This window comes from Pteronotus mesoamericanus, unplaced genomic scaffold, assembly GCF_021234165.1.
Source record: "Pteronotus mesoamericanus isolate MK-2021 breed Mesoamerican mustached bat unplaced genomic scaffold, CSHL_Meso_final contig_22, whole genome shotgun sequence".
Classification (NCBI taxonomy): Eukaryota; Metazoa; Chordata; class Mammalia; order Chiroptera; family Mormoopidae; genus Pteronotus; species Pteronotus mesoamericanus.
Window position 1 is genome coordinate 2,581,715 of NW_026555090.1, and position 19,807 is coordinate 2,601,521.

General features: G+C 41.1%; 1 protein-coding gene across 4 annotated transcripts in view; it reads right to left on the bottom strand.

Annotated features, from left to right (window-relative positions):
• Positions 1-377: 377 nt before the first annotated feature.
• Positions 378-19,807, bottom strand: part of ULK2 (unc-51 like autophagy activating kinase 2) — a 96,798-nt gene continuing 77,368 nt past the window's right edge. For 3 of the 4 annotated variants that reach the window (XM_054571155.1, XM_054571157.1, XM_054571158.1), the window contains 9 exons: positions 19,276-19,463; positions 18,799-18,902; positions 10,842-10,991; positions 9,264-9,472; positions 7,436-7,614; positions 6,875-6,993; positions 4,969-5,126; positions 2,649-2,784; positions 378-1,861 (listed from right to left, as the gene is read on the bottom strand). In XM_054571155.1, the coding sequence (XP_054427130.1) occupies positions 1,803-1,861; positions 2,649-2,784; positions 4,969-5,126; positions 6,875-6,993; positions 7,436-7,614; positions 9,264-9,472; positions 10,842-10,991; positions 18,799-18,902; positions 19,276-19,463 (1,302 nt within the window). In that variant the 3' untranslated portion in view covers positions 378-1,802. The remainder of the gene's footprint in view (positions 1,862-2,648; positions 2,785-4,968; positions 5,127-6,874; positions 6,994-7,435; positions 7,615-9,263; positions 9,473-10,841; positions 10,992-18,798; positions 18,903-19,275; positions 19,464-19,807) is intronic. The other variant, XM_054571156.1, reaches the window with a different exon arrangement.

The window sequence follows — 19,807 nt, forward strand, 5'->3', positions numbered from 1 at the left end:
GCCGGGCCGAGGGGCGGAGTCCCCACTGCACAGGCGCAGCCCCTGCAGCAGCTGCGAGGGCCGCGGGAGCCTGATGGCTGGGGTGGGGGTGGGGGTGCAGGTGCCGGCCCCCAGACACACTGAGGAAGGCCCTGGCTTGAAAAGCCATGTAGTATGGACCCAGCTTTACCCTAGAAACACTTTGTCAGGTTTATTTTACCTTAATTTACATCTGTACAAGCAGTAATAAAAAGGCTATTTACCATACAACAATTCCGTGAATTTTACCTTGTTTCAAGAATAATGCATGCAGTTAAAAAATGAGAGGTAGAAACACTGTATTAAAGACCTAAAAATGCACAAACATCATATAAATAATGCTCAAATTAACTGCTGGAATTTCATACAGATAAATGAAGTAAAATTATATTGCGTCATCAAAGTAAAGGAAAACCATGTTTTTCTTTTTATCAGCACACCTAGATTAATGCCAAAGAACTTCTATGCAATTTGTGAGAATTCAGATTTATTATCTAAAAGGATTAAAATAAAAGGATTAAAACTGAAGAATGGTTTATTCAAGTATTCAAGCAGGTAAATAAAAGAAACAAGTAATGCACAACCTAGGAAACATTCCGGGAGGGGTGCTGTCCGCCCCCATTCTCCACCACCAGCTACTTGGTGAACTGTCGGGATCAACACAAAGAACACACTGTAGGCCGGAGAGAGATGCCCATTTTCCTAAGAGAACACAAATCTCACCTTTCATTAATTTCATGTAGAAACTCCACATCATTAACAAGCCTTTAAATCACCAACTTTGATTTGGCCCTATTACAATTCTTGAGGGTATCCCTTGATTGACATTTTTTCTAATGCTGCCCAAGTAAACCAAACCTAGCCTTTAACAAACCCAGAAGTCACAGGCGTCGATGCACGTTCTGCATGCACGCACGCACACAAATGCAACCAAAAGCAAACAACCAGCAACTCAAAAGGATCACTGAGGAAACCTGTGGGTTCAGATGAATATGTTAAAAAAATGCAAAGATTCACATGAACACAAGTTTTTACCATTGAAAAGCCCACCAGAGATTACATGTGAATTCTGGAAACAGTGTATGTATATAATCAAGTAAAATATTTTTTAAAACAAGTCCATTGTGCCTCAGTTAGTTTTAAATTGCAAAGTCCAATACAGAGTTATTTTAATAAATTAGTGCAATATATGAAAGATTTGGAAGATTAACAAGTGTCCATATTAGGTCAAATGGAACATTTCACAAGTCCTTCTAAGAACCGCCTTTTGTGCCTCCTTAAGCTCCGTCTTCCTGAGCTGTTTAAGGATGTGTGCTCAGATTCAGACAAACTTACCCCAAGTATCAAATTGCCTTGATGAGATGGAATTTTTTTTTTTTTTTTACTTTTACACTTCAGTAAACACATGGAATTTCACACATTGCTCTGGTGAACTGAGTGAAGAGCTACTCACTTGTTTCATTCTTAATTATCCTTAAGAATAAATGTACTGATAATTCTAGTTCTAAGGTACATTTATTTACCAAGTTCAAACTGAGAGCCAAGTGAAATACTCTTGCTTCTGCGTCTATGATGGAAGAGGAAAGGGGGGGCTTCTCCAATAAGGCAGATTTCCTACAAATGTGTAGTTTTTGGATTGTTTTTGTTTTGAGATCACCACTTGTTCTTTGGTCGTCACCAGGTAAGAAACTGCAGTTTCCTGGGGGTGGGGCGCCAGAACCCCAGCCACACCCCTAGCGTGGCCCCCTGCCACACCACGCGCCGCGGGACTGGCCTGCCGCCGCTCACGCTGTCGAGGTGCCACAGCAGAGTGCCGACAGCCTTCTTTCGATGCTGGATTTATCTACAAGTAAAGTAAAATCACAATAAGGATCATCTATATTTTCAAAACCAAGGAAAGATAAAGTAATTAAAAAATCACTAACTCTGTACCTGCATCCTCATCTCTGTTCTATTTTGCCCCCCAAATTAACAGTTCTCAATACTTTTTCTTTTTTCTGCCTGGTAATTGCTGGGATATGACTTGTAGTTTAGTGCTGCACACTGGTAAAATTTAGCTTAGCATGTCAAATAAAGAACGACTGCAAATAATTTTAGACCTGCCAACCTTGTGGCCCTTCAGAACGTGGTGTGACCACATATACTCCAATAGGTCCCCCTTCTCCTCCAAAACTAGTCACTGCGCTCATATCTGACCAGCGATGAGATCGTGCTGGTATCCTATTGCCTCCACTCTGCTGTCTGGGCCACATACGCAGCACACAGGGCCTTCACAGGATTCGTCAGCCGCTAAGCCCACAGGCTGAAGATAACTACATGTATTTTTTAATAATAAAAACAAGGTTCTCTGTAGACACAAAACACACTCACCAACACAGTAGTGCAGTGTAGGAACTTAAAGAGTAAGGACAAAAGCCAGGAGTGTTTTACCAGCATTATCTCTCATCCTTGTAACAGCTCTGCAAGGCAGGCACTGTTCTCTTATCTTTTGGAAGAAGAAACTGAGACCCCAGAAAGGTTAAGTGATTTGCCCAAGATTGGAAAACCAACATTCAAACCCTGGCAGTACGATTCCCAGAGCCAAGCTCTTCCTCCTATACCTGTGGGACACACACTACTAGTCAACTTACACTTGTGTACATTTTCAATATCCGCAGGGTCCTGGAGAATCTTAGCCAGGCCTTCCAAAAGCAGGGCCGCCTTCTGATAGCGGCGAACAATGTCTTCCGTCTGCTGGAACATCTCATCCAGGGCTGCAGACTGAACCTGGAGCCAACAGAAAGGAGAACATGCTCAGCTTTTCCAAGATAACACAAATCCATTTGGGCAAGGTAGTTTTAAGTGGAATCTGTCTAAAATTAACACATTTTGACAAAATGATTACAATCTACCAAACTACATAAAACTTAAAAAGATTCATTGGATGAGCAATATAAAGAAGGAGCTTCCTGACCAAAGAGTTATTCTGCATTTGAACCTGGCCTTCTTGTTCTTAGATGCTCATGACTCACAGAACTTATTCTTCTAAATTGGCTCTTCTATGGCATATTTTAAATGTACACTTTCATACTAGAGTAAGCTGGCATTTCATTTGAGTAGATTTTGTTACAATAAAATAACTCAGTGATGTTAAACATCAGTTCTCAGCTGCTTCTTTGAGTTAAACAATTGCCTGGTATATTCTCTCACTCAGAGATCCTCATCGAGCACCTGTTAAGTGCCAGGCACCAAACACACAAAGAACTCACAGTCTGGGAAATACAGTTCTGCAAAACGTGCCACTCTCATCCCACAGGCTACGTGGTGTGCCAGGAGGAAGCTGCAGGGGGCACAGAGGACATGCCCAGTGCGCCTCACCCGCCCATGGAAGGAGGGGAGGGTTAGGGAAGGCCTTCAGGAAGTGACCTTTGGGCCGGTCATGAGGATGCAGCAGGTGTGAGCTAAGTGATGGAAAGGGTAGGTGGGAGCGTTCTAAAAATAGGGGACAGCAGTATTCTTCACAGGGTTATGAATATTTGAGTTTTCCCAACAGCATCCTGATTTTCTCTTTAATCATTAAAAGCCTGGACTGTAAGTAACCCAGCACTCTAATTTACTTATCAATATGCTCTCCTTCGAAAAATAATTTAGAGCCACTTACAGTAAAATAACATAAACATAGAAAATCAGAGCCAGGAAAAGGAAGAAAAAAAGAACTAACTAGCCCTGGCTGGTGTGGCTCAGTGGATTGAGCACTGGCCTGCAAACCAAAGGGTTACTGGTTTGATTCCTAGTGTAGGGCATATGCCTGGGTTGCAGGCCAGCTCCCCAGCGGAGGGTGCGTGAAATGCAACCACACATTGATGTTTCTCTCCTTCCCCTCTCTAAAAATAAATAAAGAAAATGTTAAATAAAAAAAAACAAAAACTAACTAAACGTAAGTGGTATCTCTAAACTTGCTAAGTTGCCAGCGTAAAAGGAGGGACTTACTGAAGTTACATGGCTCTTTATTATTAGAAAAGAAAGCAGCACCATCATTCCTTTTGAGAGGACATTCTTCCTGGCACAACTTCTATAAAAAGAAAGTATCGCCCTCGCCAGTGTGGTGCAGTTAGTTGGAGCATCATCCCATAAACCGAAAGGTCACGGTTTCAATTCCCAGTCAGGGCACATGTCTAGGTTGCAGGTTTGATCTCCAGTTGGAGTGTGTGCAAGAGGCAACCAATCAATGTTTCTCTCTCACATTGATGTTTCACTCTCTTTCTCCCTTCCTTCTCCCTCTTTAAAATCAATAAGCATGTCCTTGGGTGAGGATTAAAAAAAGTTATCGTATATAAAGTCTTTACTCAGTATAGAGTGATACAATGCCTATTATTTGTGCCAATAGTTTATATTCTAAAATTATTTTCATATGATTTTTATTGTAATGGCTTTCAAAATTAAGTCCAAGGGTATAATATAACAGTACAAAGTAAACGAACTTGGGGGGGAGGGGAAGAAGGGAGATCTATGTTAATGTGATAAAAATAAGACTGGTCAATAATTTTTCTCACTTCCCACTATTCTTTAACAGGCCCGAATTTCATCTACACTTGAGATCAATTTTTTTCCCTATGAGACAGAAAACAAGTTATTTCTAATAGTATAACTATGCAATTGTAAAAATAGATTTTACTTCAGGAATCTGAGCATATTAATTTTTGTGGATTTATGGAACAGTATTTTTTCTAACGTTTATCAAACCACAGTTTCCTATATTGCAGAAAACAAAGAAACAGAGCCAGCCAGGGCTTTCGGACGCAAACTATAAAATGTTAGCAATTTTTAAGAAGTATAATAGAATTTTATGGAATGTGGTAACCAATGTTACTTAATGTGCTACTTCAATGTGAAATCCAAGCTTAGTAAAGGCAGTTACAGTACTTGGGACTTGGGGGGAGGGGGGCACAAACATTCTTTAAAAAGGGTTACCATTTCTACAGCACAATTATAGATGAGTTTCTCTGCAGTCACGCTGTTGATTTCATCAATAAATCTCTGCTTGTCAGAGAAGAAGCGATTCAACTTTTCTGTAAGTTTCTTGCACATGGTGATGCAGAATTTATATCGCTCATTAAGATTTTTGACAACTGAAAAAAGTTGAGAGAATTAATTTTAATTTTCCTCCAGAAATAAAGTCACATTGACATATACCTTTTCTGCTGATTTAAGGAAAGTGACACTAAACAATCACAAAAATAAGCAAGTAGATCAATGGAGCAGAGCAGAGGCCAGAAATAAGCCCGCGCCTTTATGGTAAATTAATATTTGACAAAGGAGGCAACAGCACATGATGGGGTAAAAAGTCTCTTCAATAAATGGTGTTGAGAAAAGTGGACTGGTACATGCCAAAAAATAAAAATACACCACCAACTTACACCATACACAAGAATAAACTCAAAATACATAAAATATGTAAATGTAAGTTGCAAAATCATAAAGATCCTATAAAAAAAAGGCAATAAAATCTCAGACATCTCTTGTAGCAATATTTTTTGTGATATATATCCTAGGGCAAAGGAAACAAAAGAAAAAACAAACAAATAGGACTCCATCGAACTAAAAAGCTTCTGCACAGCAAAAAAACCACTAACAAAATAAAAAGGGAATCCACTGTATGGGAGGATATATTTGCCCAAAGATTACTCTGATAAGGGATTAATTTCCAAAATACATAAAGAACTCATACAACTCAACACTAGGAAGACAAACAACTCAATTAAAAAATGGGCAAAGGACCTGAATAGACACCTCTCCAAAGAAGAGAAACAGATGACCAAGAGACATAAAAAAAATGCTCAACATCACTAATCATCACAGAGATGCAAATTAAACTACAATGAGATATCACTTCACACCTGTCATAACGTCTATCATTAACAAATCAACAAACAAGTGTTGATAAGGATGTGGAGAAAAGGGAACCCTCATGCACTGTTGGTGGGAATGCAGACTGGTGCAGCCACTGAGGAGAGGAGTACAGTCTCCTCAAAAAACTAAAAATGGAACTGCTCTATGACCGAGCAACTCCACTTCTGGGAATATATTCAAAGAGACATGAAACACCAATCAGAAAGAAATATATGCACCCTTATGTTCATTGCAGTATAATTTCCAACAGCCAAGATACAGAAACAGCCCAAGTGCCCATCAGTAGATGAGTGGATAAAAAAAGCTGCAGTACATTTACACAAAGGATACTACGCGGCTGTAAAAAAGATGGAAGTCTTACCCTTTGCGACAGCATGGATGGACCTGGAGAACGTTATGCTAAGTGAAACAAGCCAGTCAGAGAAAGACAAGTACCATATGATCTCACCTATATTTGGAATCTAATGAACAAAATAAACAGACAAATAAAATAAAGCCAGAGGCATGGACATATGGAACAGACTGTCAGATCTCAGAGGGGAGGTGGGTGGGGGAGACCAGAAGAAATTAGCCATAAAACATGCACGTGTATATGCGTAGCCCATGGACACAGACAACAAGGTGATGAAGACAGGGGAGAAGGTGGGGGCTGGGTGGAGGGGGGAAAAAGGTGGGGGCAGGAGGGGATAGTGGTTATCTGTAATAGTGTCGACAATAAAAAACAAAGCAAAAAATAAAAATTTAAAATAACTGAAAATCAGATGCTTTCAAATGCTCTCTTTCTGTTTAGAAGACAGAATAAAGTACTCTGACTGGTCTCTGTACCAATTAAATGGCAAAAACAAAAACAAAAAAAATGGAACACTCAGCATCTTTTCCCATTTAAGAATATTTAATAACAGTGACTCCTCATCAAAAACTTCCTTAGCCTAAGGGGAAAGGGGCAGCACAGGCCTTCTACCCATACCTTCTTTCACCGCCGTGGATGGGCTCAGCTTCCCGGACTTGATCTGGGCTTTCGCGAGATGCAGCGAGGCCGCGAGCAGCTGCGCTGCCTTCATGTGTAGCACGAGCTGCTCCACCCGCCTGTGCCCAGAGAGAGTGAGCAGAGGGTTGGTTACTGGCGGCGGGAGAGCCGCGCCATCTCGGCTCTTCACACAGCACAGCACCGTTAAAGTCGCCTTTCTAAGGGACCATCACTCTCCTGGGTATTTTTAATGCACAAATAACTCCTGAAGGGGTCAGTTTCGGCATGAAAAAAGATGTGTACTTTGAATACAGTGATACACTCAGATAAAAATCAAAACGATCTCTATCCTGAAATCTCTCCAACAGCGCGCCTTACAGGGAAAGGGCAGCACCGGGGCTGCAGAACCGCCAGGCCTCGGCTCACACGGTGAAATCAAGCTGACGGCACACCTTAGGGACTCCCTGGGAGCTTTTAATAAAGAGATGTGATCCTCAGTGGGGACAAGCCCTCCATCTCAGATATGACTTTACAGAAATAAGCGAGAAAAGAGGCGCCTACCCCCAGTCTTTGCTCAGCTGGCTGATCTGGTCCACAACCACGCTCTCCTGAATCTGGTATAAGGAGACAGCGGATGTGCACAGCTCTGGGTCGCCACCCCTCACAGCTGTCAGGTCCAGCACACACTCGGTGAACAGCAGCATCACATTCAGGTGGCGTAAGGCGTCTGTGTGTTCTCGCTGCAGCAAAGCCAACTCATCTTAGAAACTTTTAAGTTAAGAAGAGGGGCATCGCCGTACATAAACATGGCACTGCTAGTATTTTTCTATACTTATATCAGAATGATCAAAGATCGAAATTTTTAAATTGCAGGAAACTAGTGAGAAAATAAATACAAATAAAACCAAACATGGATGTGAGCACTGTCTGTGTGCACATATGAGAGCATTCACAAAATGAGGCTTCAAAGATATGAGATCACTGTGCTTTTTACCAGAAAAAAAATGAAATACTTAACAAATCACTATACATGAGACAAAAACATGGTAACACAGACATGAAGATTGTAAGAATATTCTGTACAGTAAACCATACTTCTTGATATTTTGGTGAAGTCTACTGACTTAATTTCAGAAATGCTTTATTTTAATTTCTGGTGGTTTTTTCAGTTAATACCAACACACTAAATTCCTGTAACTTTTTCAGTTAGGGAAGTACAGACAGACACAACAGCATGCATTAAAAATGGGTATTCTAAAATTAATGTTGTTTTGAGATTTATTTTTAGCTATATTTTGAAATATCAAATAAGACTAAATTTCTCACTCTCCTTTCATGGTTAAAAAAGGATGAGGACCATTTTCTTAGAGAGAGGAGAATAAACCAATCAACTTTCCGAAGTCCCATTGCTCATTGTAGCATATTGGACTGTATGTTCCAATATGTATATCAATGACGTTCCACACATGTTGGAACGTAATTTATGTCAAATCTTAAGGAGATTGAAAAAACTCTGAAGATCGCTTTTCCAGTCTTAGACTGTATCACACATTTTCAAAATTACTACTAACCTTACCACAAAATCACTACTAAAGCTTTGTATGCAGTATGTTATAGCTTTTATGTAAAATATTTAGTTCTTATTCACTCAAAATAGAAGTGTTAGAGGTCCTGCATAGTAGAGGAAATTTATTCTTTAGTTGGTCTAGAGAGCTAATCATTTTAATTTGAAATGCAGACTAAGTTAGCATTGTATTCAGGGGCCAATAGACACAAAGCAAGCCCACAGACTGCCGTCCTAGAATCAAGACTGAGCAATGGAGCTGCCACATCTTTGGAACCACAGAACTTCCTTCTGTGGTTCTGGGTTCGTGCTCAGCGAGCTTCAGATTGTGGCGTGTTGTTCCCTGTAAACCTGGGTCCACGGAGGGAGGGTAACTGGTCTATATATGTGAGTGGGCACCCAGTCTGGCTGACAGGTTTATTTCTCAATGTTAGTGTCTACTGGCATTATGGTGATTTTTTTAAAAAAACATGAATTTAAGTGTATTATTTTTATCTTAAGAGAAACAAGCTTTGAGAATTAAAAAAAACTATGGTTTTAGCAGAAAGATTATGCTTCAAAAGTCCTGTAAGTAGTAAGTGAACTTCAGATTAAAAAATTAAGATCATAAAATCTGTGTGTCACTTCCTATCAACCAGAGTTTGCCAGGGACAAGTGTCATGGCCAACATTGTTTTGAAAATGTATCAGCATTTTTCAAATAGAAAAGGTACACTCAAAGAAGAAAAGGACTTCAGAACTTCTGATAGCATTCTGCTCCTTCATCATCACTAGAACATTCTCCTACAGCATCAAGATTACAATGTCATAACAGTTTCTTCTCTACCTCCATCAGTGTCTCCTCTGGCAGTTCAGGGGCTTCAAAGGTGACAAGCCCCTCTAGGCTGGGGGGTGAAGCACCATAAGGCATGTATCTCAGGCTCGGAGCTGCTTCTGCTCCTGGAGGTGAAGACCCCCAGCACAGCCCCGGCGGGGAGCCCACACACACTCGGCCACTTGCGGAGCACAGGGAGCCTCCTGAGCTGCTGGAGCCGGCTGCAAGGGAACAGGACGGGAAACAGGACGGGTCACACCGGGCCCAGGATGAGGGCCAGGCCAGCGGCTGCCCCGCCCAGTCCTACTATAAAGGGAACAAGGAGGTGTCGAAAGGAAGGCCGCTGATCTCCTGTTTGAACATACGAATAGGTTTTATTTTGCCATGTTCACCTTTATCCTTGTCTGTATGTCTGTTTTATAGACATCATCATAGCCAGTTTTTAAATACTCTGTTTTAAACAAATTCATAGCACAATCATTCCTGTTTCTATACAGTTCTCATAAAAACTCAGTGGATGCAATAGTGATTCACTAAATTTATATAGATAGTGCTTATCTGAAAGGATTTATACTTTGTCTTTTCCATATCATAAAGAACACTACAAAAAGATGCAAAGGCTTTCCCCTTTTTGAATGATTTATTTGTGGTTACTACTCTAAAGCAGTATTATGAACAGGAATGGGATTACCACAGAGCCAATACTATAAGCATTTTTAATAGCTCTCTTTAAGAATTGCCACTGCTTTCTAAAGCATCTGTGAGTAAGCACACAGATCCCACTAAACCTCAATAACATTGGGCATTACATTGCTTTAAATATTGGTTTAGTTAATAGGTATAAAATGTTACTTTCTTAAAATGTATTTTCTTATTATTTAATACTTTTAATATCATAAAAACAAGATTATTAGCTCTATTTCCTCTCTTGTTATCTATTCATATCCTTTGCTTACTAATCTATTAAATCTTGATTAGTAGCTTATTTAGCATAAAAGAAGTTAAAGGACATAGTAACAATATACAAAGTAATGTCAAATAATAACTCATTTCAAGTCCAATCTAAATATTCTCTTGAGTTTTGGTATTCATAACCTATTTACAGAGTATGAATGATAAAAACCAATCTATTAACCTGTCTAAATGTATATATAATTAAGTGCAAATATTGAGACTGAGAGTACAAAAAAGGTAAAACTTAGGTTTTGAAAAAAAACGAAAGACAACCACCACCTAGCAAAAACTTTACTGGATGTATTAAAATAAGCCTTCAATATAAGCTGGCAAGAAGTACTATTATGCATAGCTGCTTCATCATCAAAAAGTCACATTTATATAGTAATGTAATAATATATATTATAAATATATAATATAGTACTTTTACTTCATAAGGTTTTTTCCCCACAAATATTGCCTCATTGACTCCTATATCCCCCTTTAAGGTAAAGAAAATAGTTATTTCCATGTCATTTGGAGAAAGGAAATGAATTCCAGAGAGGTTAAGTGACTTATCTAAGCCACCCCATTAAGCCATTATCAGAACTCTGCGCTCCAAACACTAGCCAAAGACTGCAGCAGACAGCTGCTCACCTGAGGTGGTTCTCGCTCGGAGGACCACGTGGGCGCAGGGCGGGGCGGCGGCGCTGTGCGGGGGAGATCCCACCGTGAACAGGACAGCCCTGGAACTCGGCGCTGTTCCCACGGGGGGCGCCAGGACAACACCACAGGCTCCTGCAGGGGCTGCCGCGTGAAGTTACAGAATGTCACGTTACTTTGACGGTGTTTATATTCAGGGTGGGATTATAGGGAGACCTTTACTTTTATACTAGGTTCCCCCACCCCCGGGGGTGGGGGGGCGCAGGCCAATGCAGTCCCCCACTACCACAAATTACACGGTCGAGTCTCCCACATCTGGGGAAATCGCAGGGGTCTGCACACCTGGGGGTGCTGGGCATGGTGTGCCTGGAACACCGCCTTTGTGGTCATGGCATCTCCCCTGCTCGGGGACTATCCTAGGTTTCTTTTTTCTTTTCTTTTTTTTTTTTTACATCAAGCATTCAATACAGATATCAATAGAGAATATTTTAGAGTAATCTCTTCATGGCTGTGAATCATCACACCAAAGCCTAGTATTCAGTTACTTCTGCATACTTTTAAAATACATAAACTGCAGTCGCTCCTGTTGAGGGTAATTTGGAAAAGTGGAAACCAAGAACACGGAATAAAAATGTGAGGAAGCTGTGCCAGGAGGCTCAGCGGGTTGGAGCGCTGTCCAGTACACCAGAAGGCTGCAGGTTCGATTCCTGCCCGGGAGCATACAGAAGGCAGCCAATCAATGTTTCTCTCTTTCTCCATCTCCCTTCTTCTCTAGTCACAATAAACAGACATGTCCTCAGGTGAGGATTAAAAAATAAAATAAGATGTGAGGTAAAGCTGAAGGGAGATTAGGAATCTCCACAGCAACAGAGCTATTAGAAGGATGTAGAAAATTACATTTTTACTGTCAAAGTACCTGTATGCCTTAGAACTGCCTTAAAACAGTCAGGAAGAAGGGGAGGTGGTACAGGTGTCAAAGGGGCCTGATGGGCTAAATTTGGGCTAAATGAAGAGAAGGTGGAAAAATTTCCCAACCATCAAACTAAGCAGAATCAATATAAGTTGTCCAAAGTGTTTTCGCACTCAAGCATCTGCAGAACATTACGTTTCTGAGACCACAGAACGGAGGCAGGAGCTAACACTATAAATCACACATTTCAAGGAGAGACTCTGACCAGATACAGAAACAACAGACTCTCAGGCCCCTCTTCTCTCAGCCGAGCACAACCACCTCAGCAGCAGGAGAGCCAATGCATGAAGCCTTGCAGGGAGCTAGGGGTTAATCAGTGGAAATTAATTAAATGGCACCTATTGTCATACAAGATGTAAAAAATGACACATAATAATTCTCTTTACCTAATGTACTATCTCTACTATTTTATTTTAGTAGATATGAAAGTATTTAAAGATGGCCATGGGGGTGCATATATGTCTGTGTGTCTGCGTGTGTGTACTGTTTATTGGGTTGGCCAAAAAGTCTGTATGGTTTTCGCTGCAAAATAAAAGACATATTTTTCATTTTCACCAATAACTATTGATTTGGATATTCTGAGTGTGTTGGCTTTCTCCCACATGATATAACGTTGACTGTTCTCAATTAATGTCTTGATTCGATTACTATCAATTTCAACTGGTCTATCCAACTGTGGAGCATCATCCAGCAAGAAATCTCCAGCACAAAACTGTGCAAACCACTTTTGACACATTTGATCAGTCACAGAACCGTCTTCATACATGGCACAAATCTTTGTGTTTTAGTTGCATTTTTACCTTTCTTTAAAAAAAAAAGATTTATTTATTTTTAGAGAGAGGGGGAAAGGAGAGAGAATGAGAGGGACAGAAATGTCAATGTGAGAGAGGAACATTGATTGGTTGCCTCTATGCCCCTAAGCAGGGACCTGGACCACAACCCAGGAATGTGCCCTGACTGGGAATCGAACTGGTGACCTTTTGGTTCACAGAACAGTACTCAATCCACTGAGCCACACCAGCCAGTGCTTTACCTTTCTTGACATAATAAAACATACTATGCCAACAATGTTGTGTATTTTCTTCCATCTTCAATATTAAAATGGCTACACAAAAATTTACCAATTTTGAAAAGGTTTTTTAAATGCATGCTGATATGGCAGCTGTCACAATTTAGTTTAACAAAATGTTTTGAATGAAGTTAAAGACAACTAACTCCATATCCATAAACTTTCCATATCCATAAACTTGGACTTAAATTATATATTCACTTAGAACTTACAAGCTCTATGAATTTGTTTATAAAGGAGAATTAGAAATAGTCATTTGGGCAAGCTGTTTTCAAAAAGTGTCCCAACTTCTCGTGACTTGGGAGAAAAGCAGGTAGAAGGAGAGTGTCTTCTAGGAGAGCCGTGCGTAGTGTGAGGGGCACCACAGGCTTGCTCCCCTGGGAGACAGCCATGCCTGGTGACAACTATTTTTTAAAAAGCAACTATTTCCAGTCTCTGAAAACTGTCCTGAGGGCAGTGTATACAGGAATATCACTATTTCTCAGTAAGAAAGAGCTGTGTTCCTGCACCAGCCCCTTCTCAGGGAGTGGAAGCTCTAACCTGGGCCTGCGATCAAATCCTAGGGCCCTCAGTGCTCTGCCCCGGTTCACCTGCTGCTGAAAGCAGAGATCACACAGCCATGGAGACAAGACAGGAAGGCCAGAGGCTTCTACCTCTACCCAGCACCCAACTCACAAAGCAGGGGGAGCAATCACTCTAAGAGGAAGGGACTGCTGTCCTCATGGCCAGCTCTGGAGTACTGGGCACAGGATTTCCCCAGGGCTTGACGGAGGCAGAGAACAGAGAATTCAGAAACTCTCCCCAAATAGTCAGAAACTGTATTTGAAACAAATCATGGGGGAGAGTTTGCTGTCCAAAACAATGAAACTGTGAAGGCGGGCAAATAAGGGGAGGCTGGTGCCTCCCTGAGAGGAACAAACTAACAAAGAGACCACGTAAGTTTAACAGAGAGAACCAGAGAAAGAGACGCAAAGAAGACCCTCAGGACCAAAATTAAAGAACAGGAGGAATTTCCAGAAAAAGAGCTAAATGAAATGGAGGCAAGCAACCTACTAGATATAGAGTTCAAAGGAATGGTTATAAGGATGCTCAAGGAACTTAGTGAGAACTCTAACAGGATGAGAAAGGACATAGAAACCATGAAAAAGAACCAGTTAGAAATGAAGAATACAATATCTGACATCAAGAATACACTGGAAAGAATAAAAAGTAGGTTGGGTGAAGCAGAGGATTTAATGTGCAATTTGGAAAAAAAAAAAATACACCCAGCCACAGCAGCAAAAATTAAAAAGAATTAAAAAGAATGAGGATAATTTAAGGGAACTTTTGAGACAACATGAAGCGTAACAACATATGCATCATAGGGGTACCTGAAGGGGAAGTGAGAGCAAGGGATTGAGAACCTATTTGAAAACAATGATGACCGAAAACTTCCCAAAACTGGTAAAAGAAAAAGACACACAAATCCTGGAAGCACACAGAATTTCAAACTAGATGAACTTAAAGAGGCCCACACTAAGGCACAGCATAATTAAAATGCCTAAGGTTCGCCCGGGCTGGTGGGGTTCAGTGGATTGAGCGCTGGCCTGCTAACCGAAAGGTTGCAGGTTTGATTCCCGATCAGGGCACATGCCTGGGTTGCAGGCCAGGTCCCCAGTTGGGGGTGTATGAGAGGCAACCGATCTCTGTATCTCTCACACCTTGATGTTTCTTACCCTCTCTTTCTCCCTCTCTTCCACTCTCTCTAAAAATAAATTAAAAAAAATCTTTTTAATAATGCCTAAGGTTAAAGACAAAAAGAAAATCTTAAAAGGAGCAAGGGAAAAGCAGATAATTTCTTACAAAGGAGCTCCTATGAGAGACCATCTCTCAAGAGAAACATTTCAGGACAGAAGAGGTTGTCATGAAATATTCAAAGTGATGAAAAGCAAGGACCTACAGCCAGCACTAATTTACCTAGTAAATCTAACACTTAAAAAAGTGAAGTAAAAAGAAAGAGCTTCCCAGACAAAAAAAAAAAAAAGAAAAAAAGTTTAAGTAGTTTGTTTCCACCAAACTGGCATTACCAAAAATGTTAAAACATTTGTTTTAGGAGGCAGAAAAAGAAAGAGGAAAAACAAACAAACAAAAAAACTAATCTGAAAGACCAAAATGCCAATATATACATATCTAACAATAATCATTTAAAATGTAAATAGCTTCAATGTGCCAAAGACACAGCACAGCTGAATGGATAAGAAATCAAGACCCACAAGGTCTGTCCAGAAGGTATCCAGTCATGTATATGAAAAATAAAGAGATGTTTACTGAAGATACAAGAAACATTGTACATAGGACTATGACACCTCAGTCCCCTTCAAAGTAGGCACCTTGAGACCTCAAACAGTTCTGCTGTCGTATATTCCTGAATCTCACTGATAGTCTGAAATCTCTTCCCTTTCAAAGGTGATTTTAGTTTTGGGAAGAGCCAGAAGTCACAGGGCACCAAACCTGGCCTCTGGGGTGGAGGGTAGAGCCACTGAGGTGATTTGATGATTCGCCAAAAAACCATGCACAAAACGTGATGCGTGAGCAGGGCACTGTCACGAGGAAGCTGCCAATCACCAGCTGCCCACAGCTGCAGCCTTCTGAATCATCCATAGTTTCCATGGAGAACATTCAAGGTTAATGCAAACTTTGATGCAGATTTGTTGCTCTACTCATTCAGTCATTTTGAATGTGACAGCCACACAGTAAAGAAGCTCACTTAATGGTACCTACTGCCCCCACTGCCTAGTATAGTGAAGTCGTCATTGTTCACACATGTATATTCCAGTCCACTCTCCTTGGCTGCCAGGTTACATCGATGTCACACAAACCATTCTGGTTATATTAACAATGGTTGGGTATTTTCTGGATAGACCTTGTATGCTGTCTACAAGAGACCCATCACAGAACCAAAAATGCACACAGGCTAAAAGTAAAGGCATCAAAAAATTATTTCATGCAAGGGGAAATGAAAAAAAAAACAGCGGGGTAACAATATTTATACCTGACAAAATAGACAAAGGACCCTATATAATGACAACAGAAGCAATCCAACAAGAGGATATAACTCTGGACAAATTTATGCACCCAACATAGACACATCTAAATATCTAAAGCAGATTTTGATGGACATAAAGGAGATATCAACAGAAATACAACCATAGTAGGAAATTTTAACACCCCATTGATATTAATGAAGAGATCTTCCAAACAGAAAATCCATAAGAAAACAGTGGCTTTAATTGACACACTACAGCAGATGAATTTAATTGATTATCTTCAGAGCATTTCAACCCAAGGCAGTAAAATATGCCTTTCAAGAACACATGAAACATTGTCTAGGATAGATCATGTGTTAGACACAAAACAATTCCCAATAAATATAATAAGACTGAAATCAGATCTGGCCAAGATGGAGGCATAGATAGATACACTTTGCCTCCTCACACAACCAAAAGAAGGACAACAACAAATCTAAAAACAAAAATAATTAGAACTGCCAGAAAATCGAACTGTATGAAGTCCGACAATCAACGAGTTAAAGAAGAAACATTCATCCAGACCAGGAGGCGAGGTGGAGACAGGCAGCTGGGGCGGAGAGGATGCTTGGCAAGGCGGCAGCTGGAGGACCAGGCGGTCCCACATTTGTGTGCGGAGAAACCGGGAGGAACAGCTGGAGAGTGAGACAAACCACGCACACCAGAGTTCCAGTGAGGTAAAAGAAAGCCTCAAACCCTGTAGCTATAAAAACCTGTGGGGGATGTAGCAGCGGGAGAAACTCCCTGCCTCAGGAGTGTTCGCTGGAGAGACCCACAGGGTCTAGAATGTACACAAACCCAGACACCCAGGAATCAGCACCAGAAGGGCCCAATTTGCTTGTGGGTAGTGGGGGAAGTGACTGAAAGCCCACTGAGAGCCAAGCAAGCAGCACTGTTCCCTCTTGGACCCCTCCCCCACACACAGCATCACAATGCAGCCACCTGGATTGCCCCACCCTGGTGAACACCTAAGTCCCCACCCCTTCCAATGTAACAGGCACGCTGAGATATAGAAATATGGCCCTAATGAAAGAAGAGATCAAAGCTCCAAAAATAGAACTAAGCGATGAACAGATAGCCACCCTATCAGATGCACAGGTCAAAACACTGGTAATCAGACGCTCACAGAAATGGTTGAGTATGGTTGCAAAGTAGAGGAAAAAGTGAAGACTATGCAAAGTGAAATAAAGAAAAATATACAGGGAACGAACAGCGAAGGGAAGGAAACCGGGACTCAAATCAACAATCTGGAGCAGGAAAAAAAAAAAAAAAAAACCAACCAGAATAGAATGAAGAAACAAGAATTCAAAAAAACGAGGAGAGGCTTAGGAACCTCTTAGACAACTTTAAACGTTCCAACATCTGAATCATAGGGGTGCCGGTAGAAGAACAAGAAATTGAAAATTTGAAAAAATAATGACAGAGAACTTCCCTAATCTGGGGAAGAAAATAGATTTCCAGGAGATCCAGGAAGCTCAGAGAGTCTCAAAGAAGTTGGACCCAAGGAAGCACACACCAAGGCACAGCCTAATTACATTCCCCAAGATTAAAGATAAGGAGAGAATCTTAAAAGCAGCAAGAGAAAAGGAGACAGTTACCTACAAAGGACTATCAGCTGATTTCTTAAAAGAAACCTTGCAGGCAGGAAGGGGCTGGAAAGAAGTATTCAAGTCATGAAAGGCAAGGTCCTACATCCAAAATTACACTATCCAGCCAAGCTATCACTTGGAATGGAAGAGCAGATAAAGTGCTTCCCAGATAAGGTCAAGTTAAAGGAGTTCATCACCACCAAGCCCTTATTATATGAAATGTGAAAGGGACTTATCTAAGAAAAAGAAGATCAAACACTATGAACAGTAAAATGAAACAAACTCACAACTATCAACAACTGAACCTAAAAAGAAACAAAAACAAAAACAAACTAAGCAAACAACTAGAACAGGAACAGAGTCACAGAAATGGAGATCAGAGGGGAGAGGGAAGGGGAAGAATGGAGGAAAAGACACAGGGAATAAGCAACATAATTAATAGGTACAAAATAGACAAGGGTAGGTTAAGAATAGTATAGGAAATGGAGAAGCCAAAGAACTTTATGTACGACACATGGACATGAACTAAGGCAGGGGCGGGGAATTCCTATGGGAATGGGAGTAGAGGGTGGAGTGGAATAAAGGGGAGGGAAAAAAATGGGACAACTGTTAATAGCATAACCAATAAAATATATTTTTAAAAAAAGATGAAATGACAGGGTCAGGATGAAGAAATCAGGGTCACTAAGCTCATGCTCAATTGACAGAAGCAGGTAAGTTAAATAATTACCCCCAGCCCCAGCCAAAGATGCTCATGTGCTAATCCCTGGAACCTTAAAAGAGGCAATGTTACATGGCAAAAGAAAATTAAAGTTGCAGACAGAACGAGAATTGCCAATCAACTGACCTGAAGATAAAGAGACAGCCCCGGGTTACCCATGGGCCACTGCAATCACAAGGGCGCTTGAGATGCAGAATAGGAGGCAGGTCAGAGCCTAGCCTGGCCATTGCTGGCTTTCAGGAAGGAAGGGGGTGTGAGCCAAGGAGAGAGGGCAGGCAGTCTGGAAGCTGGGAAAGGCAAGGAAGCCCATTCTCCCCTAGAGTCTCCAGAAGGACCGCAGTCCCGCTGACGCCTTGATTTTAGCCCTGCGAGACCTATTTCAGGCTTCTGACCTCCACAACTGTAAGATAACACATTTATGTTGTTCTAAGCCACCAAGCTTGTGGTAATTTGTTATAGCAGCAATAGGAAATTAATGCATATGCTAACAAACTACCTGCCCCCATTCACTCCAAAAAACAACCAAATTTTTCTTACCTATATCCATCGGCCGTTCTGCGTTTAAACTGTCTGTGCTGCCCTGATGTCCACCTAGAGGTGTCTTTACTTGTTGATCAGATAATTTCCCAGTGCTGACAGATCTAAAAAGAGTCATGTTAATAATACTTTAAAAAAATCCAGACAGTCAAATAATAAGGATTTGAGCAGAGCCATGGAAGGGTAAATGGGAAGTCAGAGAACAAGACGACAAAAAAATAGATACCAAACAAGTCAAGGCAGAGATAAAAAAAAAACTTCATTAACCCAAATAAACAAAAGGCAGAAATAGAATATTCAGGAAATTCAGAGCTCTGTATTTACAGTTACAGGAAGCATCTATGGTTTCCAGAGAGTCTAAATGTACACAGTTCATATCCAGCTACTAAACTAATTTGGTCCGTTGCTTGTATAACAGAAATAAATGTACAATTACAGTTTTCATGTTTAACGCCAGAAGGAAATGGGGTCTTTTACCTGCCAAACACTGTCCTGCTCTGCTGCTCGGCCTTCTGCCTCTCACTTCCTTGTGCTAAGAGACAAGGACAGCATTCTCGTGGGTCATTCCCGTCTTTGGACTGCCCTTCAGGAGGCCCATGGCGAGGAGCCAAGGCTAGCAGGTTGGAAGATGCTTGTGTTTTAGGGATTTTGAAAGGAGCTGTGGTCTAAAGAAACACAGGCAAGCTAGTTATTAGTTATTAACATTCAGTATCGTCAGGCTGCATGGCCCAGCAGTCAGGAGGAGACTCTCGAGTCTGCCAGACCTGGATTCAAATACTGGCTCTTGCCTTCCAGCCTCTGTAACTGTGGACAGTTCAGTGGAATAATGTCTATAAAGCATTCAGCAAGTACAGGACCTGCATGTGCCTGACCCACAGCAAGCGCTCATTAAATTGCCGCTGTTCTCTTCATGAATCCTTTCCATAAAGTACTCTCTATACTTGTTCATCGCCCACTGTAGAGAGTTCAGCTAAGCTACTCCATCGTGTGCACCTCCGCGTCCATTCTG